Below are 21,322 nucleotides of genomic sequence, written 5' to 3' on the forward strand. Positions count from 1 at the left end.
TTGATACACACACATACACACTTTAAAATTTCAAAATTTTTGTGTTAGTGATGAAATGACCCACTCAAAAATGATGGCCACACACAATTTTAGTGTTAGTGATGAAATGACCCACTCAAAAATGATGGCAACACACCTTGTGACACTGTAATTGATGTCTCCTAAGGGATTAAATTAGCTGAGGATAAATCACAATAAACAAGTCAAACAAATGACCAGTCTGGCATTAAACCCAAAGAGAATATTCTCTGTCCACTATTCGGGTGTTACAACAGCATCACTCTTCAATGTTACAAAAAGCCCGGTTTTTACTTAGTCCTGACAATAGACTAATGGATTTTCTCTTCCACATTAACAGGCAAATAAGTACCTTATCTCTGGAGCCTGTGGCCAGGCGGGAGAGCACAAAGTGGCGTGAGCTCTTGTGTGATTTTTTTCCTGTAATTCCAGTAGAGTTCGAGTACCACTGTGGGGAGGTCAGCACACCAACACCACAATGCAAGTGTCAGCTGTGTGACACTATGCAAATAATTACACCTGACAGGAGGAAATGTCAGGCTATGACTTTGGCACTACTGCCCAGCCAAAAGCAGAGGTGTGTATGGGCGGCTCACCGAAATCTGAGTATTAGTTTCAACTGATGGAAAACAGTATATACTAGGCGTTACCTACCAGTTATCTGCATGAGTGAGTAGAACTGACCCAAGTTCTACCTGTTCTTTGTTTTTTTTGTGCCCTTAAAATGACTCCTTTGTATGAATATACAAAGGAAAAAGATCAACATGGGTTACACGCAAAGATACAACTGGGTTTAAATTTTGAAGGATGGGTAAGATTTTGATTCTGAAAGGCAAAGCTCGAGAAACTGAGTAAACTGCATAACCAAAGACAAAAGAGAAACTCAGATCTGACTTTTTGGTTTCCTTGTTTCTCAAACTTAACTGGAGCAGACTGTGTGATGGTTGACAGGGAAGTTAGGAAGAGAACACTGGACTACATTACACAGAACGGGCTGCAAGGATGGAAGTTTCAATGTGAGCGTCAAGGAGTACACTGACGTGCTGAGGTAACATTGCAGGAGCAGCCAGAGAAAGGCTAAGTCATTATTCTTATTAAGTAGGTCAAGCCAGGCAACCATATCTTATGAGAAACTCCTCTCAGGTCAACATATTGCTTCTCTATCTCTTGCAAGCTTAAGCTATGGATATCATTTACAGGGTTTTAAACTGCCAAACAGGTATACAACTCCAGCCCTACACTTCTGTGAGATCTCAGTGACTGTTAATAACGGGAGACAAAAGTTTAAACCATAATTTATTCCTTAAGAAACAAATTTCTGCAACCATTGTAAGTTTAAAGTCAACATACCTGTTTCCAAACCACAATGTTGAGCCTCCAAAGTAAAATGCCTTTTGACTAATTGCAATGAAGAAAGTCCTAATTATGTAACTTTGGTAATTTAGAGGTTAAATTGTACTTTCTAAATCTGTAAAAAGGGAACAAAGTTCTTTTCAGGGCTGCTGTGAGGATATACTCATATGTAACACACATACCACTTGGTTTCACCCATAATAAAGCTAGTAATGTTGGCTATTTACAGTCTCACTTCTGTGCTGCTAAATAGACTGGACTTGAGCATTGGTTGCTTAAAAAGAACACCTATTACATAACATGCTTCTATAACTGAAAAAAGGTAACTATGTGTAATATAAAGAACTATTTAACATTTTAATACTAACAAAAAGCTACTTTGCTAAAGATTACTGCCAACACTAGTATCATTCAGCAGAGGGAGGAAAGGGTGATTTTTCATCTCTATGTGGTAGCTTCAGCACATTGAACTAGGGGTGACTACAGGATGGGGGGGCTGTCAAGAGCCTACTCTAAATAAATAACAGGGCCAGATTCTTATTAAGAACAGTTGCTTTTGATTCATCTGTAATCAGCTGCTGGATCCCAGCTACCTTGTGCCTGACAGTCTCCCTCTGATATTTTAGAAATACCATTCTTCATTATATATTCCTAGATGACAAAGGAAAACTTTTTTTTCCCTTTAAGTACACAAAGGGCATACATTTAGTAGGACCTTTTACTTCAAGTCTTAATAACTGGTAAAACGTAGATCATTTTAAAATTATAAAATTTGGACGGACGGGTTGCTCAGTTGGTTAGAGCGCAAGCTCTGGGCAACAGGACTGCCAGTTCGATTCCCATGAGGGCCAGTGAGCTGCACCCTCCAAAACGAGAATGAAGTCAATGAGCTGCCGCTGAGCTCCCAGGTGGCCAGATGGCTCAGCTGGTTGGAGCGCAGGCTCTCAACCACAAGGTTGCCAATTCGACTCCCACAGGGGATGGTGGGCTGTGCCCCCTGCAACTAACAACAGTGACTGGACCTGGAGCTGAGCTGTGCTCTCCACAACTAAGATTGAAAGGATAACAACTTGACTTGGATGGAGCTGGTGAATCCTGGGAAAAACATACTGTATTCCCCAACAAGAAGTCCTGGAAATACACTGTTCCCCAATAAAGTCCTGGTCCCCTTCCCCAATTAAAAAAAAAATGTATAAAACTTGACCAATATGGCCAGTTCAAGAAATAATTTACATGGAGACTGTTTTGTTGTTGGAAATAGGGTTTTTGGTTTTGTTTTGACTATGGAAGCTGTCTAAATATCGTCTTAACTTTTCCTAATTCAGTTGTACTTAGGCTTTTTATACTGATGATGATTACGCTTGGTTTTATACTTTTAAAAAGGATTATTCTAAGTAAAATTTCAATCTAGAATTTGGTTTTGCCCCTGCTGATGCCTTCACCTGTTACAATTGATAAAACTGACTTTAGTGAAATGAATGTATTTTATAATTTCCTTTGCAAGGAATATGGTGCCTATTCAAAATGCTTATCTAGTATCTTCATATTGCTAGCTTAATAGCTCTACCAGTTATTACCCACGCTGAGTTTTAAAATGAGTTTATTAAAGAATGTCATTAGGAAGGCAACAACATTTGATTTGTCATTAAAAAAAGTTCTGTTTCTTCATGCTGTATAATAAAGGTAATGTAAGAGGCTAGAGTTATAAGCTTCTTTCTACTGGATTCTCTGATAGTATAGCACAGTGTAGTCATCATTTTTGCAGTCCTAGAATAAATAAAAAGTCTCTTCTATGCTTCTCTTTAAAAAGTGATGAATAATAACAGAAGACGGCATAAAAAAAGCCATTTTTTGATTCATTCTGTAGTATTGGAGCCAGTATCTAGGAAACAGAGAAGAGAAAGAGTAAATTCAGTGAGCAACTTACTTTCAAATTCAAATATTTTAACATCTTAAAATAAAGTAGGAAGTAATGGTGCTGATAATTTGAGGGGTGGGGAAGAAGAGGAAGCAAAGTCAAAGAGGGAAGCTGACCATGGATATACCTTGAGAACTTAACTTTCCTTTTAAGGCAGAGGTAAAACGATAATGCTTAGCTCTCCATATTATCCTAGAGAAAACCCATGTTATATTACATTTGGTTTATATAACTGCTAACAACCTATTCTTTTTAGATCCTTTATTGTCCTAAAATTTTAAACCACAAAGGACTACAACATGATTAGAAGAAAATTGTGCTTAAATCCTAGTGAGAAACAGACCGAAATTCTAGCTACTGTCATTTTTTTTTCTCTGCAACTCAAATGGGCTTATTTCATAATAGCACTGCATTTATCTGGTTGCTAAAGAATGATATTTTCTTAATTACTTAAACTTCTACCTCTAAATGCCAAACCATTTAGGAAAGAAAACTTTCTACGATTGTATTCTTTTCTGCTGACATAGAGTACATGGTACACAATCTAAGCTTCTCTTGAACACTCAACTTTTTCTTTGACAATTACTACACTGTGCTGTAAGTGGGGCAAGCTCCTCAGAAACCACTGCAATAGGTAAGGCTGATTTGCTACCTTTCATCCACTAAGTTCCCCAAAACAGATAACTTGTGTCTTTAAGTAAGAGTAATATATACTCTAAGGAACCCCAGACAGGTGCTCCTATAAGTAAAAACACATGTTATTTAAGTTTACTCAGAGGCCTTCTTTACTGACATTTTGGTTCTTAGTTATGTTTCAAATGATTGAAAATGACACTACTACTCGACATCTGTGCTATTCAATATTGTAGGCACTGGGCTAGCCACATGTGGCTATTTAAATTGATTAAGGTTAGTAAAATTATATAAAAATTAAAACATTAAATTTCTCAGCTGCCCTGACACATTTCAAATGCTTAATAGCCTTGTGGCTATTGGAAATTGCACACAATGAACATTTCCATTAATACAAGTTTTACTGGACAGTACTGGGCTACATCATTCGCTTATTTTGACAGAGGTCTAGTAAAAACTTAAAAACCTTAGGGTTATGATTATGAAGATGCTATTAACCTAAATTATAAGAAAACTATAGACAAAAGTATACATTATCTGAAATAGAAATATTATCTTCTGATCCAGGAACTATAAAATAGTATTGTTCCTTGCTGAATAACAAAAAAGATCTGAGTATTTGATGACTATATTAAAAAGTCATCTATGCTTTTAAAGTACTTAGAAGGATTAGTTAATCCTCAGAAAGGTACAAGTAATTGTAACATTGCTAGTTTCAGAGACTTTCTGACATCTGGAAGAGACTATTTATGAGTCAGGTTTAAGAGAATAATGACTTATGTGTGAAAATTGGTATTTGCAAATGTATGTATGTGCATACATGTTAATGCAAAAATATGTACATAAGTATATACTAGGTTATACAATAAAACATTAAAAGTGAAATGTTATCTCCAAATGTTGTTACAAATGTTTTTCTTCTCTACATTTTTCAGTGATTAGATTATTTCTTTTGAAACCCAAAGTGTACAGAACAAAAAAACCTCAACCCTCAACCTGAGAAATGTAGGGTATTACTTTCTACATTTCTCTTTCTCTTGCTTTCCAAAACTCCCCTTCCTTGACAGTGACAGTCCTCTCTATTTAATTTCAGAAACAGCTGCTTTAAATTCAAATGGTTCAGATCATAAAGTAAGTACATGTTTAATATTAGGTTGGTGCAAAAGTAATTGCGGTTTTGCAGTTTAACCTTTTAAACCGCAATTACTTTTGCACCAACCTAATATTTAAGAATGTAAACAATCATAATATAGTTTTTGAAACATTTAAGGACCTGAAAAAGTTCCTCGGTGTGTTGTGGAAAATACACTTGTATAGGCATAACAGATTAGAGAAGCAAATATTTACTATTGATTGATAAGGTTCTTATGAAGACCTAAAATATACAGGTCTCCAGAAATCATAGGATAAATTGTCAAAATTAAATACTTCCTTAAAGAAAAAGATGGTTGTGAAAAAGACTGATAAACACTCCAAATTTGCAGTTAAAATGCACCCCCAGCCCGACAAATTCTATCTGTGGAAGTAGTCCATGCGTCATATGAAACATTTATACTAAAAGCGGTAAGTGGCCTGTTTGAGATCTAGAAGTCAGAATCCAGTTGAGATAAAATCCAGGTCTCTGTCTGGGAGTGGATCATTGGCTATTTTCCACCTTAATTTCAGATGAAAATTTTCTAAAGATGCATAAAAACAAAATTTCAAGTTGCTATGCTTTCACAGTGATTAGGTGAACACTTACTTTTACCATCACAGGCTACAATTTTCACTTTATCCACTTTAATAAGTTCTGTCACCTCTCTGAATTCAACATCATTCAATACAAAAGTCCACACATTATCGCAGAATCTGTACGTATTTAGAGAGCCCTTTAAAACAAAACATTTAGACATAACATGAAGTCATTTTTTCCTCACACTTTTCTTCAAAGCAATTTAAGAGAACTCAAATATATAATTAAAATAATATGATTAATACTTAGCTTATTTAAGATTAAAAAAAAAAAGATTTTCCTTAATTTTCATCCTAACAGAAAAAAAAAATCCCTAGATAATCTTGCTAAAGGAAGAATTAAAAGTTTTTAGTTAGCAGACAATTTTTAGCACTGTAGGAGTCTGCAAATTACCTGAAATTTGAAGAAAGCTGAATGGAAATTTGTATATCTACTGCCCTCATGTGGCTAACTTATGAAAGTTCATTTGAATTTTTATGTAAACACATTAAAAAAAACCGTGTTATTGTGTACATTAATTTTCTGCAGTTGCACAAAAGCAGTGATTTCCTACAAACACAAATTTTAGTCCTATGACGTAGCTCTGGTGAATTACTGTGTTAGCCACTAAGACTACAATACTAGTGTCATGTGTAACTGAACTACTCAAGTTATTTTTTTTTTTTTTTTTTTTTAAGGAGCAGGAATATATCCTTGAACATTAAAAGGGTGAGAGTGCAAATATGGACACTGACAGAATACAATCAAAACCTGAGATACACATACAGGCACACACATATTCACATATGAAATTTAGTATTCAATAAGATATAAGCCTAAAACCTTCACTTCAGAATCAAAGCATCAGCACAAAAATGTTCCTTGCAGGTGTTGCTTGTACTAGTATAAACTGCATTTTAGCTAAATGTTCTATCAAGGAAAAACAATCAGGGAAACTATTATAGCTATGAATGAATGAATTTAATGAGGACACAGTGGTGGTAAGCAATACAAATATAATCCTGCCTCAATGAGCTTAGGTTAGCAGGGGAGATCATAGAAACAAGTAAACACATAGGAAAACAAAAGCAAATTAATGTTGCTTAAATCATTACTGTTAAAAGTCCACTGATATAATAGTTTTAAAAGACACACTTTGCTCCAGATGTTTAGGCATAGGAAATTGGTAAGAGATTATTTATATGAATATAAAATACATGCAGTATAAGTTAAATGGGGCTTTGTCTATCTTGTTCCTCTCTGTATACCCAATATCCAGAACAATGCCTGGTATGTAACAGGAACTGAAACAAACGTTTGCTGAATAAATAAAATTTTCTTTTGTGTTTTTCATCACACAAAAAACCAAAACCCCAAACACTGAGGTTCTCTTTTTATATATTGATTTTCATATATTTTTAAACTTTTAATTTCTATTTTATAGCTTTGCATAATCATAAAATAAGCATAAATATTAAATATTTATCATATATTTTTAAACTTTTAATTTCTATTTTATAGCTCTGCATAATCATAAAATAAGCATAAATATTAAATATAATAACACAAAATCATTATATACTAAATGATTTTATAAGTATCATACTGTGGTAAATCGTGATTCTTTCAATGGGCCTTTATTAATCTGAATTTACCATCAAATTGAGAAAGATAATTTGGTTTAGATGGGGATTACTGTTCAAAACATAAATGACTCGAATAAAACCTAGTTACCAGAACAGACTGCTATCTACCACCAGTTCAGGTATTTATAAGCCATGTTATCTAACAGTAATGGGGAGGGGGACAAAATGAAGTTTCTAGAGAGAACTCTGTGCTTTCTTGGAATGCGTGAAGCTCAAAGTTTGAAAAACATAACTGAACCTCAGTGATCACTCTGTCACTTACCTGCAAACCTGTGTTTCAGGCATTTGAAATTTCAGTAATTCTCCAGGGAAGGTAACTAAACATACAGAGGCTGATTTATAATACATTGGAACAAAAACCTAAAAAAACTCTATACCTTAGTGTCTATGTCATTTAAAAGTATAATTTAGTTATTATAAAATATGTTCCAAAATTTGATTAAAGCCATCTGTTCCTTTATGACTAACAAATATGTAGGGGTCCTAAAAAAACACTGTCATAACAACCATTGGTGCAGGATTCTAGATTTAGGAAAATTTCCTTACCCTGAAATTGACTCTGTTCCTGACCCTCTGAGCCAATGCTGAATTTATAGCCTTATCAAACTGAAGTAGAACTTGAAGGGCAAGTTGGGGGGTGATCTGTTGAGACTGAGGAAAAGTAAGGGTCATAAATCAGAAGAGCATTAAAGACAAAATAAACAAAAATATGAATTATCAAAAATTTAACTGAGGCTAACCAGAGCCTCTAAACTAGAATTTCTTATTCTCCTTTGCCATAACTGACAATTAAGAAGCAAAGTTGGACAATATTTTCTTGCAATATGTAGACACAAACATAATTTTAAAAAGAAAACATGAAGTGATATTACATTATCAGGACAAAACTCTTATCATTCCTTCACAGTGTTTGGAAAGAGATGTTCAATAAATTAAAGAAACCAAGTTTCTTTTAAATAAAAAACAGGACCAATAATATATTTTAAAAAATCTAATACATCTTATTGAAGCTCATTAAATATATGAAAACAAATGGAAACACTTCTTAGATGAGAGAGGTTCATATAAAAAGATTAATTGTCCTAAAATTGAAATATAAATTCTGAAACCTCAAGACTATTAAATTGTTCAAAATTATCTTAAAGCTACATTTCTTATAAATGAGGAGAAAACCAACATCTTAATCTTTAACAAAAATCTTTGAAAATTTAGATATATTCAACTATATCATTCAGTCATCATACTATATGCCCCATAGTCAGACTGGTATAATGCACAGGAATTAGAGATTATTAATCTAAATACTGACTTACTGGGTCAAAGAGTCTAAGATAGTTAACCTATTTGCCTGGGATAATAGATATACCGTGTTTCCCCGAAAATAAGACCTAGGTAGATCATCAGCTCTAATGCCCCTTTTGAAGCAAAAATTTATATAAGACCTAGTCTTATTTTAATATAAGACTGAGTCTTACATAATATATAAAATATAATGTAACACAATGTAATGTAATACAATACAATACTGGGTCTTATATTAATTTTTGCTCCAAATGACGCATTAGAGTGGATGGTCTGTCTAGGTGTTATTTTCGGGGAAACACGGTAACAGAATTATGATAGACCCATTTTAAATAAAAATGTTGACTTTTAGTCTCATACCTGTATGAGCTCATCGAGGCTTTCCTGAAGACTGTTTCCCAAAGTGGTATTTCTGTATAATTGATACGCCATGGCTTAGAAGGAATAAATTGGTTTTTTTTCTTATTCAGTCTTGCATTGATCTCCTAAAAATTTAATAAAAAAGTATTAAAAAGGAAAACAATATAAAACATGAAAGTCTACTTCACAATTCTTTATATTCTAATATTCATATATTCTAACGTACTATCAGAACTCTTAGTAATTGCAAATTACTATATAATTTTAGAATCACAAGGAATAGTTAAAAATGATTTTCTAAGTAATTTTTGTTATTCTGACATTGGCATTTATAGTCCTTTATACAAAGGATAGACAAACTGGAGGTGCCAAAAAAATGTACACAAGTGGACACTTTGGTTAATATTGCTCAAGCAGTAGTTCACCATAATCAGAAGTGTCTGGACGCTGATGGTAACCACTTTGAGCACCTCTTGTAATTGCAGAAGTCACAGTGACTTGTAGTTATCTTTTGTTAGCGGTATATATTGAGTATTATAATTTAATACAGTTTTCCTTTCTTAAAATGTGTATACATTTTTTGGTACCCTCTATATTTATTAAAATGTACATCTTTACCATTTCTTTCAAAAGTTTGTATTATGACCCAGCGTAGAATTTAGCATGTACCCATTCCTTTCTACTTACTGTCAAGTAACTGATTCAATCTTCAGCTCACATTTACATGACTTCCCCATCATTTTCCTTAAAATTCGGTATTTATAGAGTGCCTACCAAAAAGATAGCACTGTGATAGTACCAGGGAGAGGAAGGTGAATAAAAATACACTCCTGACCCAAAAAGTTATACTCTAGGGAAGGTCAGACATACAAAAAATTTAAATTCAACAGAGAATAAATAAACTGTGACAGAGGAATATAGTACACTACCGAGGTGACTGTGGACTGAGTTGACTCACAAAAGCTTCCTGATTCTTCAAGCTAGACTTCAGCCAAACAAGGGAGGAAGGCCAAACAGTTTGTGAAGAGAAATACAAATTGTCCTGCGTCATTAGGGTGTAAGTACAAATAGTAAGTGGTAGGAGAGGAAGCTGAAAAAGATGGCGGTTGGATTTGTTCCATCAGGAGAGGTACGGGGTTTTACAGTGCAGGTAATGGGGAGCCCCTGAAGCATTCCTGGCAGGAAAGGTCAGACAACTGGCAGCCATATGAAGAAATGTACACGAGCACAAGATCAGAAAGAGATGAGGGATGAGCGTGGCAGAAGTTACAGATTCAACAAATATTTACTGTCAAGTATAAGACCCCGACCTCATGGAATTTTCAGTTTGGAGATGAACAGAGGAGATACAGTCAAGGAGTAATCAGGTTAACACTAAGCAAAAATAATGGTCAGTCGTTAGTCTTCACATTACGCACTGTGTGAGTTTTTGATACACTAGATTGTCCCTGCCTTCTTGAAGCCTTTTCTTTGGCTTTTGGGACCCCATACTCAGTTCTCTCCTCCCACCTCACTGGATACCACTACTGTGTATTTCTAGTTTTCTTTTGCGGGTTCCTCCTCAGCACCCCGACTTCTAACTACCTTAAGGCTTCTAGCATGTCTTCTCGGTATGCTTTCTTTACTCCCTTAGTCATCTCATCTTGGCTTATACTTTGAATACTATCTATCTGCTGACGACTCTCCAATTACTTCCGGTCCTGACTTCTTCCCTTGGTGCCATATATACAACTGCCTACTTGCTACTGGATGGAATTATCAAGTAGGCAGCTCAAATTAAATTTGTCAAAACCAAATTCCTCATAGTGCCCCTCTGAACTTTTTCTGCCCTGAGTTTGCCCACCTCACTAAACAGTAAATCCAGTCTTACAGTAAGACAGCCCAGAAACCTAAATAGTCAACATTAACTTCTCTCACTCAACATCAAATTTGTTAGCCAATCCTTTCAGCTCTTCCTTCTAAACACAGCCAGAATCTGACAACTTTTACCTTCTCCACTACTAGAAGTCACCATTATGTGTCACTAAGAGTACTGTGACAGCCCAGTTTCTACTCCTGTCTATCCCACCCCACCCACACCCCGCAGAGCAGCTACACCAAGCCTTTTAAAACATAAACCACATGACTCATTTATTCAAAACCCCCAAGACCAGTATCCCATCTCAGAATAAAAAAGTTCTTCTACTGGTTGCAAGGCCTAGAAGATCTGGGTCTCCGACTTAACTCTCTGAACTTTTCTGCTTCCACTTACTCCCTCGTTCGCTCCCGACTGGGCCCTTGCTCTTCAACATGGTAAGAATTCTTGGTTTAGGACCTTTACAATGGCTGTTCCTTTTGCTTCAAATGTCCTTCTCAGATACCTGCATGGTTCACTTCCTCATTTGATTCAGATCCCTGCTCAAATATAAATATATAACTTCATGGAAAATCTGTTGTAGTGGATGGAAACAGAATAAGCACATATATGTCAACTACAATTAATGATATGAATGAGAATAAAGAAGGGTAAGGGGGAAGGGAGATTGTTCTTTAGTATAAGTTGGTCACTTAATCAGAAAGGACTTCTGTGACCAACTTATACAAAAGAACAACCTCCCTTCCCCCTTACCCTTCTTTATTCTCATTCATATCATTAATTGTAGTTGACATATATGTGCTTATTCTGTTTCCATCCACTACAACAGATTTTCCATGAAGTTATATGTTTACCATTTAGAATAATGCCTAGTATGCAGTATGTATTCAATAAATTAATCTGAACAAATAACTTTGTGGTATTTCAAAATGCTAATATCAAATATTATAAAGGTATCTGAATGCAATACAAAGATTTCTACTTTACTGAGGAAACTGAAGCAATGAAAACTTCCAGACTCTCAAAATCACATCTAACCACCTACAGTATCTGTACCCATATACTTTGCCTACATGTCTGTCATTAACAGTTGAACTATCCATACTGTTACCTAAATACCTACCTGTGTCAGGTCCTATCCCCTCTAGTCCACTCAAGAATATTGTTCCAACAACACAATAAGTCCTTCTCTCCCTCACCATCAAATTTCCCATCTCTATCAATCATTCCCATCATCAAATACGTGGGTACTTCTCCCATCTTTTAAAAAACAGTCTCAATCCACTTCCTTCACCAGCTACACTCTTATTTCTGTTCTTCTTTGCAACAAAACTTGGAAGAGTTGTCTGTTCTCACTGTCTCTCATTCCTTTTCTCCTATTTTTCTCTTAAACTCACTCCTTATAGGCTTTTGCCTCCCGCACTCAAATGAAGCATGTGGTGACAGACATCAGTTGGTAAAACTAATCCTCAATTCTCAGTCTTCACCAGATTTAAGGATTTGACACAGGGATTACTCCCTCTTCTTTGATAAAGACTTGGTTTAGCTTGCAGGAAATCACACTTTTTGGGTTGTTCTTTTCAACTCACTGGTTCATTCTTCTCAATATTGTTTGCTGGTTGACCCTCTTCTCCCTGAACTTTTAATGTCACAAGATACCATCCTTGGTTCTCTGCTGCTTTCTGTCTGTGCTCATGGTAACATTTAGCCTCATGGCTTTAAATATCATTGCTGTGACTCCCAACTTCATATATCATCACAGACCTCTCCCCTGAACTCACTCCTGGATCCAACGGCCTACTCAACATCTCTACTTGTCTTTCCCATCTCAGTTGATATAACTCTACAATTCTATGGGCTTAGGCAAAACCTTTGAAGTTATCCCCCATACTCCCAATCTTACCTCTACATCCAATCGCTAGCAAATCCTGTAAACTCTACCTTCAAAATGCATTCAGAACCCAACCATTTCTCACCGTTTCTATTGCTAGCACCCTCATCTGTGCCTCTACCATCTGTCATTTGGGTTATTGAAATAGTGTTCCAACTGGTTTCCTTCCTTCCATGCTTGCCCCCTACACTCTAATCCCAACTCAGCAGTCAGGTGATCTTTTAAAACATAAGTTAGAACATAACCCTTCTCTGCTCAAAACTTCCCATGGCTTCCATTTCACTAGTCCTTAGAATAACCTGGCTACCTACTATCTCTCTGAATTTATCTACCATCTCTCCCTTGCTCTTGCCCTTCTCCAGACACACTGGCTTCCTTGTTATGCTTAGGCCATGACAGACATGTTCCAGCCTATGGAAGCCTTTGAAAATGCTGTTCTTTCTACCTGGAATATTCTTCCCCCAAATATTCACTTGATTCTCTTAATTCCTTTGAGTAAAGCACGTACGTAATGAGACCTAAATTGACTGCTGTATTTGAAATACAAACTCCAGCCGCCTACAAACTCTGGAATTTCCCAATCCCCCTTATCCTGCTATGCTTACTGATGGCACCGTCACCTTCTAACATATTATATAATTTACTTATAAATCTATAAGTAAACCAGGCATCAAGAACAAACAGTAACTGACACATAATAGGAAACAACTATTTGTTTAATAAATGAAGGCAAAAAAAATCAGTAAACTTAATGTGTGTGAGTGGGGAGGGAGGTTAAAAAGGGCAAAGAGCGGTCCCAATAGGGAGATATAAACATGAAAATGTAGGAGTACAGAATGTGGTATTATGACAAAAGTCTAAGAGTGACCTGTAATAGCTATAAGTTAACAAACTATCAGCAAGATAATTTAAGAAAATTCTATTTATAATTGCGTCAGAAAGAATAAAATATCTAGGAATAAATTTAACCAAGGAGGTGAAAGACCTGTATACTGAAAACTATAAAACATTGATGAAAGAAATTGAAGACACAAATAAATGAAAAGATATTCCATTCTTATGGATTGGAAGAATATTGTTAAAATGTCTATACTACCCGATACCAAAACCAAACAAAGATGCTACAAAAAAATTATAGGCCAATATCCCTGATGAACATAGATGCAAAACCCCTCAACAAAATATTAGCAAATCGAATTCAGCAATACATGAGAAAGACCATACACTACAATCAAGTGGGATTTACTCCCGTTATGCAAGGCTGGTTCAATATCTGCAAATCAATTAACATGATACACCACATAAAATAAAGGATAAAAACCACATGATCATATCAATAGGTGCAGAAAAAAACACACTTGACAAAATCAACACCTCTTTATGATAACTCTCAGCAAAGGGGATAGAGGGAACATACCTCAACACATAAAGGCCATACATGACAAACCCACAGCTAACATCATACTCAACAGTGAAAAGCTGAAAATTTTTTCTTTAAGATCAAGAACAAGACAAAGATGTCCACTTTCACCACTTTTATGCAACGTAGTATTGGAAGTCTTAGCCACAGAAAATAGAAAATTAAAGGCATCTGAATTGGAAAGAAGTAAAACAGTCATTATTTACAGATGACATGATACCACAGAGAACTCTAAAGTATTCCCCAAAAAACAATTAGAATAAATGAATTCAGTAAAGTAACTGGATACAAAATTAATATTCAGAAATCAGTGGCATTTTTATACACAAATACTGAACTATCAGAAAGAAAAATTAAGAAAACAATCCCATTTACAATTGCATCAAAAGGAATAAAATACCTAGGAATAAATTTAACCAAGGAGATAAAAGACCTGTACTCAGAAAACTGTAAGACACTGAAAGAAGAAACTGAAGCTAGGAATAAATGGATGCATATCTCGTGCTCATGAAAAGGAAGAATTAGTTTCGTTAAAATGTTCACACCACACAAAATAATCTACAGATCCAATGCAACTCCTATGAAAATACCAATGACATTTTTCACACTGGAACAAATAATCCTAAATTTTATGTGGAGCCACAAAAGACCCCTGAATAGCAAAAGCAATCTTACGAGGAACAAAGTTGGAGGTATCATGCTACCAGATACCAAACTATACGAGGTCTGACAATTCACTTTGTGAACGTGTTGCAATCATGTTGCTAACCTTTTTTGGTATCAGAGGGGTTATTCATTATAAATTTGTACCAACTGGACAAACAGTTAACCAAGTTTACTATTTGGAAGTGCTGAAAAGGCAGCATGAAAAAACATTAGACGACCTGAACTTTTCACCAACAATTCTTGGCTCTTGCATCACGACAGTGCACCAGCTCACAGGGCACTGACTTTTTAGCCAGTAAACAAATAACTGTATTGAAACACCCTCCTTACTCACCTGACCTGGCCCCTGTGACTTCTTTCTTTATCCCAAGATAAAGGAAGTATTGAAAGGAAGACATTTTGAACATTCAGGATACCCAGGGTAGTATGATGACAGCTGACGGCCATTACAGAAAAAGTTCCAAAATTGCTTTGAACGGTGGACTAGGGGCTGGCGTCAGTACATAGCTTCCCAAGGGGAATAGTTTGAAGGTCGCCATAGTGATATTCAACAATGAGACGTGGAGTACTTTTTCTAGCATGAGTTCAAGAACTTTCAGACCTCGTACTACAAGCCTATAGTGATGAAAAGAGCATGGCACTGGCATGGAAACAGACACACAACAGAGAACCCAGAAATAAACCCACACGTATATGGATAATTAATCCATATTGGGAGGCAAGGATATATAATAGGGGTAAAGACAGTGTCTTCAATAAATGGTGCTCAGAAAACCGGACAGATACACGCAAAAAAATGAAACTGGACCACTTTCTTAAACCATATACAAGAATAACCTCAAAATGTATTAAAGACTTAGATGTAAGACCTGAAACCACAGAACTCCTAGAAAAAAACAAGGCAGTAAACTCTCTGACATTTCTTTTAGTAATATTTTTTTTCTGATATATCTTGGACAAGGGAAACAAAAGAAAAAATAAACAAATTAGGACTATGTCAAACTAAAAAATTTTTGCATAGCAAAGGAAACCACTACGGAATGGGAGAAGACTTCCTACGTAAATGGGAGAAGATATTTGCCAATGATACATCCAATAAGGGGTTAATATCCAAAATATACAAGGAATTCATACAACTTAACATCAACAAAACAAACAATCCTATAAAAAAAAATGGGCAGAGGATTTAAATAGATATTTCTCCAAAGAGGACATACAGATGACCAATAGAAGTATGAAAAGATGCCCAAACATCACTAACCATCAGGGAAATGCAAATTAAAACCACAATGAGATGTCACCTCACACCTGTCAGAATGGCTATCATCAATGAATCAACAAACAACAGGTGCTGGAGAGGATGTAGAAAAATGGGAACCCTTGTGCACTACTGGTGAGATTGCAAACTGATGCAGCCAGTATGGAAAACAGTATGGAGATTTGTCAAGAAAATTTAATTGAGGGAGTGGTGGGATGGCTCAGTTGGTTAGAGTGTGAGCTCTGAACAACAGGGTTGCCGGTTCGATTCCCACATGAGCCAGTGAGCGGCGTCCTCCACAGCTGGATTGAACGAGCTGCCGCTGAACTGCCAGATGGCTTAGTTGGTTAGAGTGTGAGCTCCTAACAACAAGGTTGCCGGTTCAATTCCCGCATGGGATGGTGGGCTGTGCCCTCTGCCACTGAAGATTGAAAATGGTGACTCGACCTGGAGCTGAGCTGCGCCCTCCACAATTAGACTGAAGGAAAACGACTTGACTTGGAGCTGATGGGCCCTGGAAAAACACTGTTCCCCAATATACCCTCCACCCCCCAAAAAATTAAAAAAAAATTTAATTGAACTAATATATGACCCAGCAATTCCACTTCTGCATATTTATCTGAAGAAATTCAAAATACTAATTCGAAAAGATTTATGCACCTGTATTGCAGCATTCTTTATTTATAATAACCAAGATATGGTAGCAACCTCAACTTAAGTGTCCATCAATAGACAAAACAGTAAACATGTGGTACATATGTACAATGGAGTATTACTCAGCCATAAAAAGAACGAAATCTTGCCATTTGCGACAACATGAATGGACTTAGAAGATTTTATACTAAGTGAAATAAGTGGTACAGAAAAAGACAAATTCCGTATGACCTCACTTTTATGTGGAATCTGCAAAACAAACGAACAAAACAGAAACAAACTCATAGATACAGACAACAAAATGACGGTTGCCAGATGGGAGGGTGGTTGGAGGATGGTAAAAAAAGGTGAAGAGACTAAGATGTACAAATTGCCAGTTATAAAAACCGTCACAGGGATGTAAAGTACAGCAAAGGTAATATAGTCAATAATATTGCAATAACTGTTATGTGTAGTGTCAGACGGGTACTAGATATATTGGGGTGATCACTTTGTTAAGTTATATAAATGTCTAATCACTATGTTGTCATCTGAAACTAACATAATATTGTATGTCAACTGTAATAGAAAAAAATATTTTAAAAAGTCCATACAAAGCAATCTACAGATTCAGTGCAATCTCTATCAAATATTCAATGGCATTTTTCACAGAAATAGAACTATCCCAAAATTTATAAGGAAGTACAAAAGATTCCAAATGATCAAAGCAATCTTTAAAAGGAACAGAGCTGGGGCTATCAGCTCCCTAATTTCAATCTATATTACAAAGCTATAGCAATCAAAACCGTATGGTATGGGCATTAAAAAAAAAAAGACACAAAGCTCAACAGAACAGAGAACCCAGAAATAAACCCACACATATATGGTCAATTAGTCTATGACAAAGGAGCCAAGAATATACAATGGAGAAAGGACAGTCTCTTCAATAAATGGTGCTGGGAAAACTGGACAGTCACATGCCAGAGAACTCAAACTAACTTATTACACCATACACAAAAAGTAACTTGAAATGAATTAAAGACTTAAATATAAGACCTGAAACCATAAAACTAGAAGAAAACATGGATGGTAAGGTCTTTAACATTGGTCTTGGTAATGAATTTTTGGATCTGACTCCAAAAGCAAAGGCAACAAAAGGAAAAATACGTAAGTGGGACTACATCAAACTAAAGAGCTTCTGCACAGCAAAATGAAAAGGCGGCCTACTGCACGGCAGAAGATATTTGCAAATCATGTATACGATAAGGAGTTAATATCTATAATTATATATAAAGAAGTCATACAACTCAACAGCAAAAAACAAACAACTTGATTAAAAAATGGGCAGAGAAAAAAAAAATGGGCAGAGGATCAGAGTATTTTTCCAAAGACATACAGATGGCCAACTGGTATATGAAAAAATGCTCAACATCACTAATCATCAGAAAATGTAAATCAAAATCATGAGATGACACCTCACGCCTGTTAGAATGGTATTTTCAAAATGTCAAGAAATAAGTGTTGGCGAGGATGTGGAGAAAAAGAATGCCTTATGCACTGTTGGTTGAGAAGGCAAAAGTGGGGCAACCACTGTGGAAAACAGTGTGGGGGCGGCCGGATGGCTCAGCTAGTTAGATTGAGAGCTCTCCACAAGGTGCCACACAAGGTTGCCGGTTCAATTCCCACACGGGATGGTGGGCTGTGCCCACCCCTCCTACTCCCCCACCACCACCGGGGCAACTAAAGATTGAAAAGGGTGATTGGACTTCAAGCTGAGCCTGCGCCCTCCATAACTAGACTGAAGGATGACTTGGAGCTGATGGGCCCTGGAGAAACACACTGTTCCCCAATATAAAACAACAACAATAATAATAATAATTCCAGATAAACAAGGAGTAAATAAATCTGTACCTGACTAAAAAAAAAAAAGAAAACAGTATGAAGGTTCCTCAAAAAATTAAAAACAGAACTACCGTATGACCCAGCAATTCCACTTCTGGGTATTTATCTGAAAAAAACAAAAAACACTAAGATATCTACACCACCACGTTTGTTCCAGCATTATTTGCAATAGCTAAGATATGGAAGCATCCTAAGTGTCCATCAAGGGATGAATGGATAAAGATGACATGGTAGAGACAGTTAATTCCTCACTTAACATTGTCATTAGGTTCTTGGAAACTGTGACTTTAAGCGAAAGGACTGTAACGAAATCAATTTTACCACAGATAATTGATACAGACAAGAGCTAAGTTCTCATGGTATATTTCTGGTCACAAAAACATCACCACACTTCTAAAGAAAGACCCTACACACCTCTAAGATTAAACATTAAAATAAATGTGAGCTATATACATACATTTAAGAAAAAGTAATAGTAACAACTCAGATCATTATTTTTTAGCCCAATTATTCCGTTCAGGATCACCACCGGCCGGAGCCTATCCCAGCAGTGGAGTGTAAGGTGGGAACCCACCCTGGACAGCACACCCTTCAACCGCAGGGCACAGCCACTCACCCCCACACTCACTCAGACTGGGACAATTGTAGTCATGTCCATTTACCCCACACGCACTTCTCCGGGATGGGGCACCTGGAGAAAACCCACAGACATGGGGGAGTACATGCGAACTCCGCACAGATAACGGGCTCCCACTGGGAATCAATTTTTTTTTCTTATCAACATTATAAAGCAGCCCTGCTACGTATACGATGGAATACTTACTGTTTAGCCCTAAAATAAAGAACAAAACCTTGCCACTTGCGACACCATGGATGAACCTTGAGGGCATTATGCTAAGAGAAATAAGACAGAGAAAAACAAATACTGTACCATCGCCTACGTGGAATCTAAAACAAACAAACACACACAGGGAGGAAGGTGCTGTCAAAAGGCACAAACTTCCAGTTACAAAATAAGCCCTGGGATATAATGTACAATATGGTGACTGTAGCTAATAACACTGTATTGCATATTGGAAAGTTGCTAACAGAGTAGATCTTAAAAAGTCCTCACAAGAAAAAAATATTTGTAACTATGGTGGTGGTGATTATTTCTCAGTGTATACCAATATCGAGTCATCATTATGCTGAAGCAAACATGTCTACTACACCACAATAAAAAACAGTAAAAGTTAGCTGTTATTTAAACGTTTGTAAAAATTATTTGCTTTAATGATCTAAGATTCTTAAAAATTCCTTGTGAAATGTTCAACCTTTTAGACGTGTTATCACCCGTAGAAATTTAGTGCTTTAATGTTGCAGTTTATAACATTAAAGAAGGCTCCACATGTAAGGACCTCAGTTACTCCCGTCTTCATCCTTGGAGAGCAAACCAGTTAAATTCGTTCTTCGCGGAATTCGCAAGAAATCGGAAGGTGGACTTCAAACAAGCGAAGCGCAAGCAGGAGCCACTAGGGCGTGTGCTCCCCGGATATTCGGCACCCCCCCCCAAACCCTGCATGTTTGGGCTGAAGAACCCTGGCTAAACACTGGGCGCCGGGCGGCGGCGCAGGCCCCCCCCAGGACCTCAGTGGGCGCCCGGCGGACAACCTCCCGCCACTAGACGCAACCATCACCCGCCGCCTCGCTTCCCTTCCCGGGTGCCGGCCACGGGGCCACCCGGCAGCGAAGGTGGTAACGGGTCTTAGCCAAGCCCCGGGAGGGAAGGGCCTCGCCTTCAAAGCTGCCCTCGGAAAAGACCCCACCGACCGTGGGTAGCTCCAGCTCTGGGGGACGGGGACAGGGAGCGTGGGCCCAGCTCATCCCGTACCTGTGAAGGCGCCTCCTGCGCGGAGCAGACAGAAGCAGCACAGCCAGGAGCCCAGCAGGAGGTACCTACTTCCCCACCACCTCCGCGGTCGCCGCAGAAACCACTGCTTGGCCAACGACCCGGAAATGCTCGCAGAACCTGGAAGTGACATCACGCAGGGCCCCGGGACAGCCCGCCCACCACCAGCTTCTGCCCGCCATTCAAGTTTTGCGAAAGGAGGGCGGGGCTTTGATGAGAAGGATGGGCTTAGGGCCGCCGCTTTCAAGCCCTAGACCCATGCACGGTACAGGCCAATTTTTCAAGTAATTCACCAGGTTTACTAAATCATTCATAAAGGAATTATAATTTTTAGATTAATCTCCATTGTAAAATTCAAAATTACGAAATGCTAGGCAGTCACATTTTATGCCTGAGGTGTATTCAGGGTTACTACTGTTGAAGACCTTGCAATGGTAAATTGAAGACAAATTCTGAAAATATTATAGCAGGTATTTATTTACCATGCAAAACAGGGCTGCAATTCATTTGGCCCAGCAAGCTTTTAGTCTGTGATTCATGAAGAATTTGAATTTGGGAAAATTTGTATTTAGTATTTGTTCCTAATGCAAGGCAAATACTTCAATCTAGTTCAAGTTAATATAATCCCAAATGGTACCCTAACTGTGGATTAAAGGCAGCAGTAATGTACACAGCTATTGACCGTTAAGTAGCAGAATAGTGATTAAGGAATAAAAGCAAAAACAACTGCTACCAGGTGGAACCTCCCAGCAGGTCTACAGCTAAACAAGTTCTCATTTGTGCCATGTTTTCAACCACTTACTGAACTGATTTCATCACTAGATTCCCAGCTAAAACTAGAGAATTCTAAACAATAAAACACAAAGTT

The 21,322-nt window shown here is 37.1% G+C and overlaps 1 protein-coding gene across 2 annotated transcripts; it reads right to left on the reverse strand.

Moving 5' to 3' along the window:
- Nucleotides 1-1,298: 1,298 nt before the first annotated feature.
- Nucleotides 1,299-20,567, reverse strand: GTF2A2 (general transcription factor IIA subunit 2; the record flags this gene model as incomplete). 2 transcript variants are annotated; one of them, XM_081049620.1, is made up of 5 exons in its annotated part: nucleotides 20,437-20,567; nucleotides 8,942-9,066; nucleotides 7,826-7,930; nucleotides 5,664-5,790; nucleotides 1,299-3,253 (listed from the first exon to the last, which is right to left on the reverse strand). In XM_081049620.1, exons 2-5 carry the CDS (start codon nucleotides 9,011-9,013, stop codon nucleotides 3,228-3,230), a joined length of 330 nt encoding a protein of 109 aa, XP_080905746.1. In that variant the 5' UTR covers nucleotides 9,014-9,066; nucleotides 20,437-20,567. The 2 variants fall into 2 exon arrangements, with proteins under 2 accessions (XP_080905746.1, XP_080905745.1); XM_081049619.1 differs by lacking the exon at nucleotides 1,299-3,253 and having other exon boundaries at nucleotides 5,623-5,790.
- Between the last annotated feature and the right edge of the window lie 755 nt (nucleotides 20,568-21,322).

Source organism: Rhinolophus hipposideros (genome assembly GCF_964194185.1).
Source record: "Rhinolophus hipposideros genome assembly, chromosome: 5".
NCBI lineage: Eukaryota > Metazoa > Chordata > Mammalia > Chiroptera > Rhinolophidae > Rhinolophus > Rhinolophus hipposideros.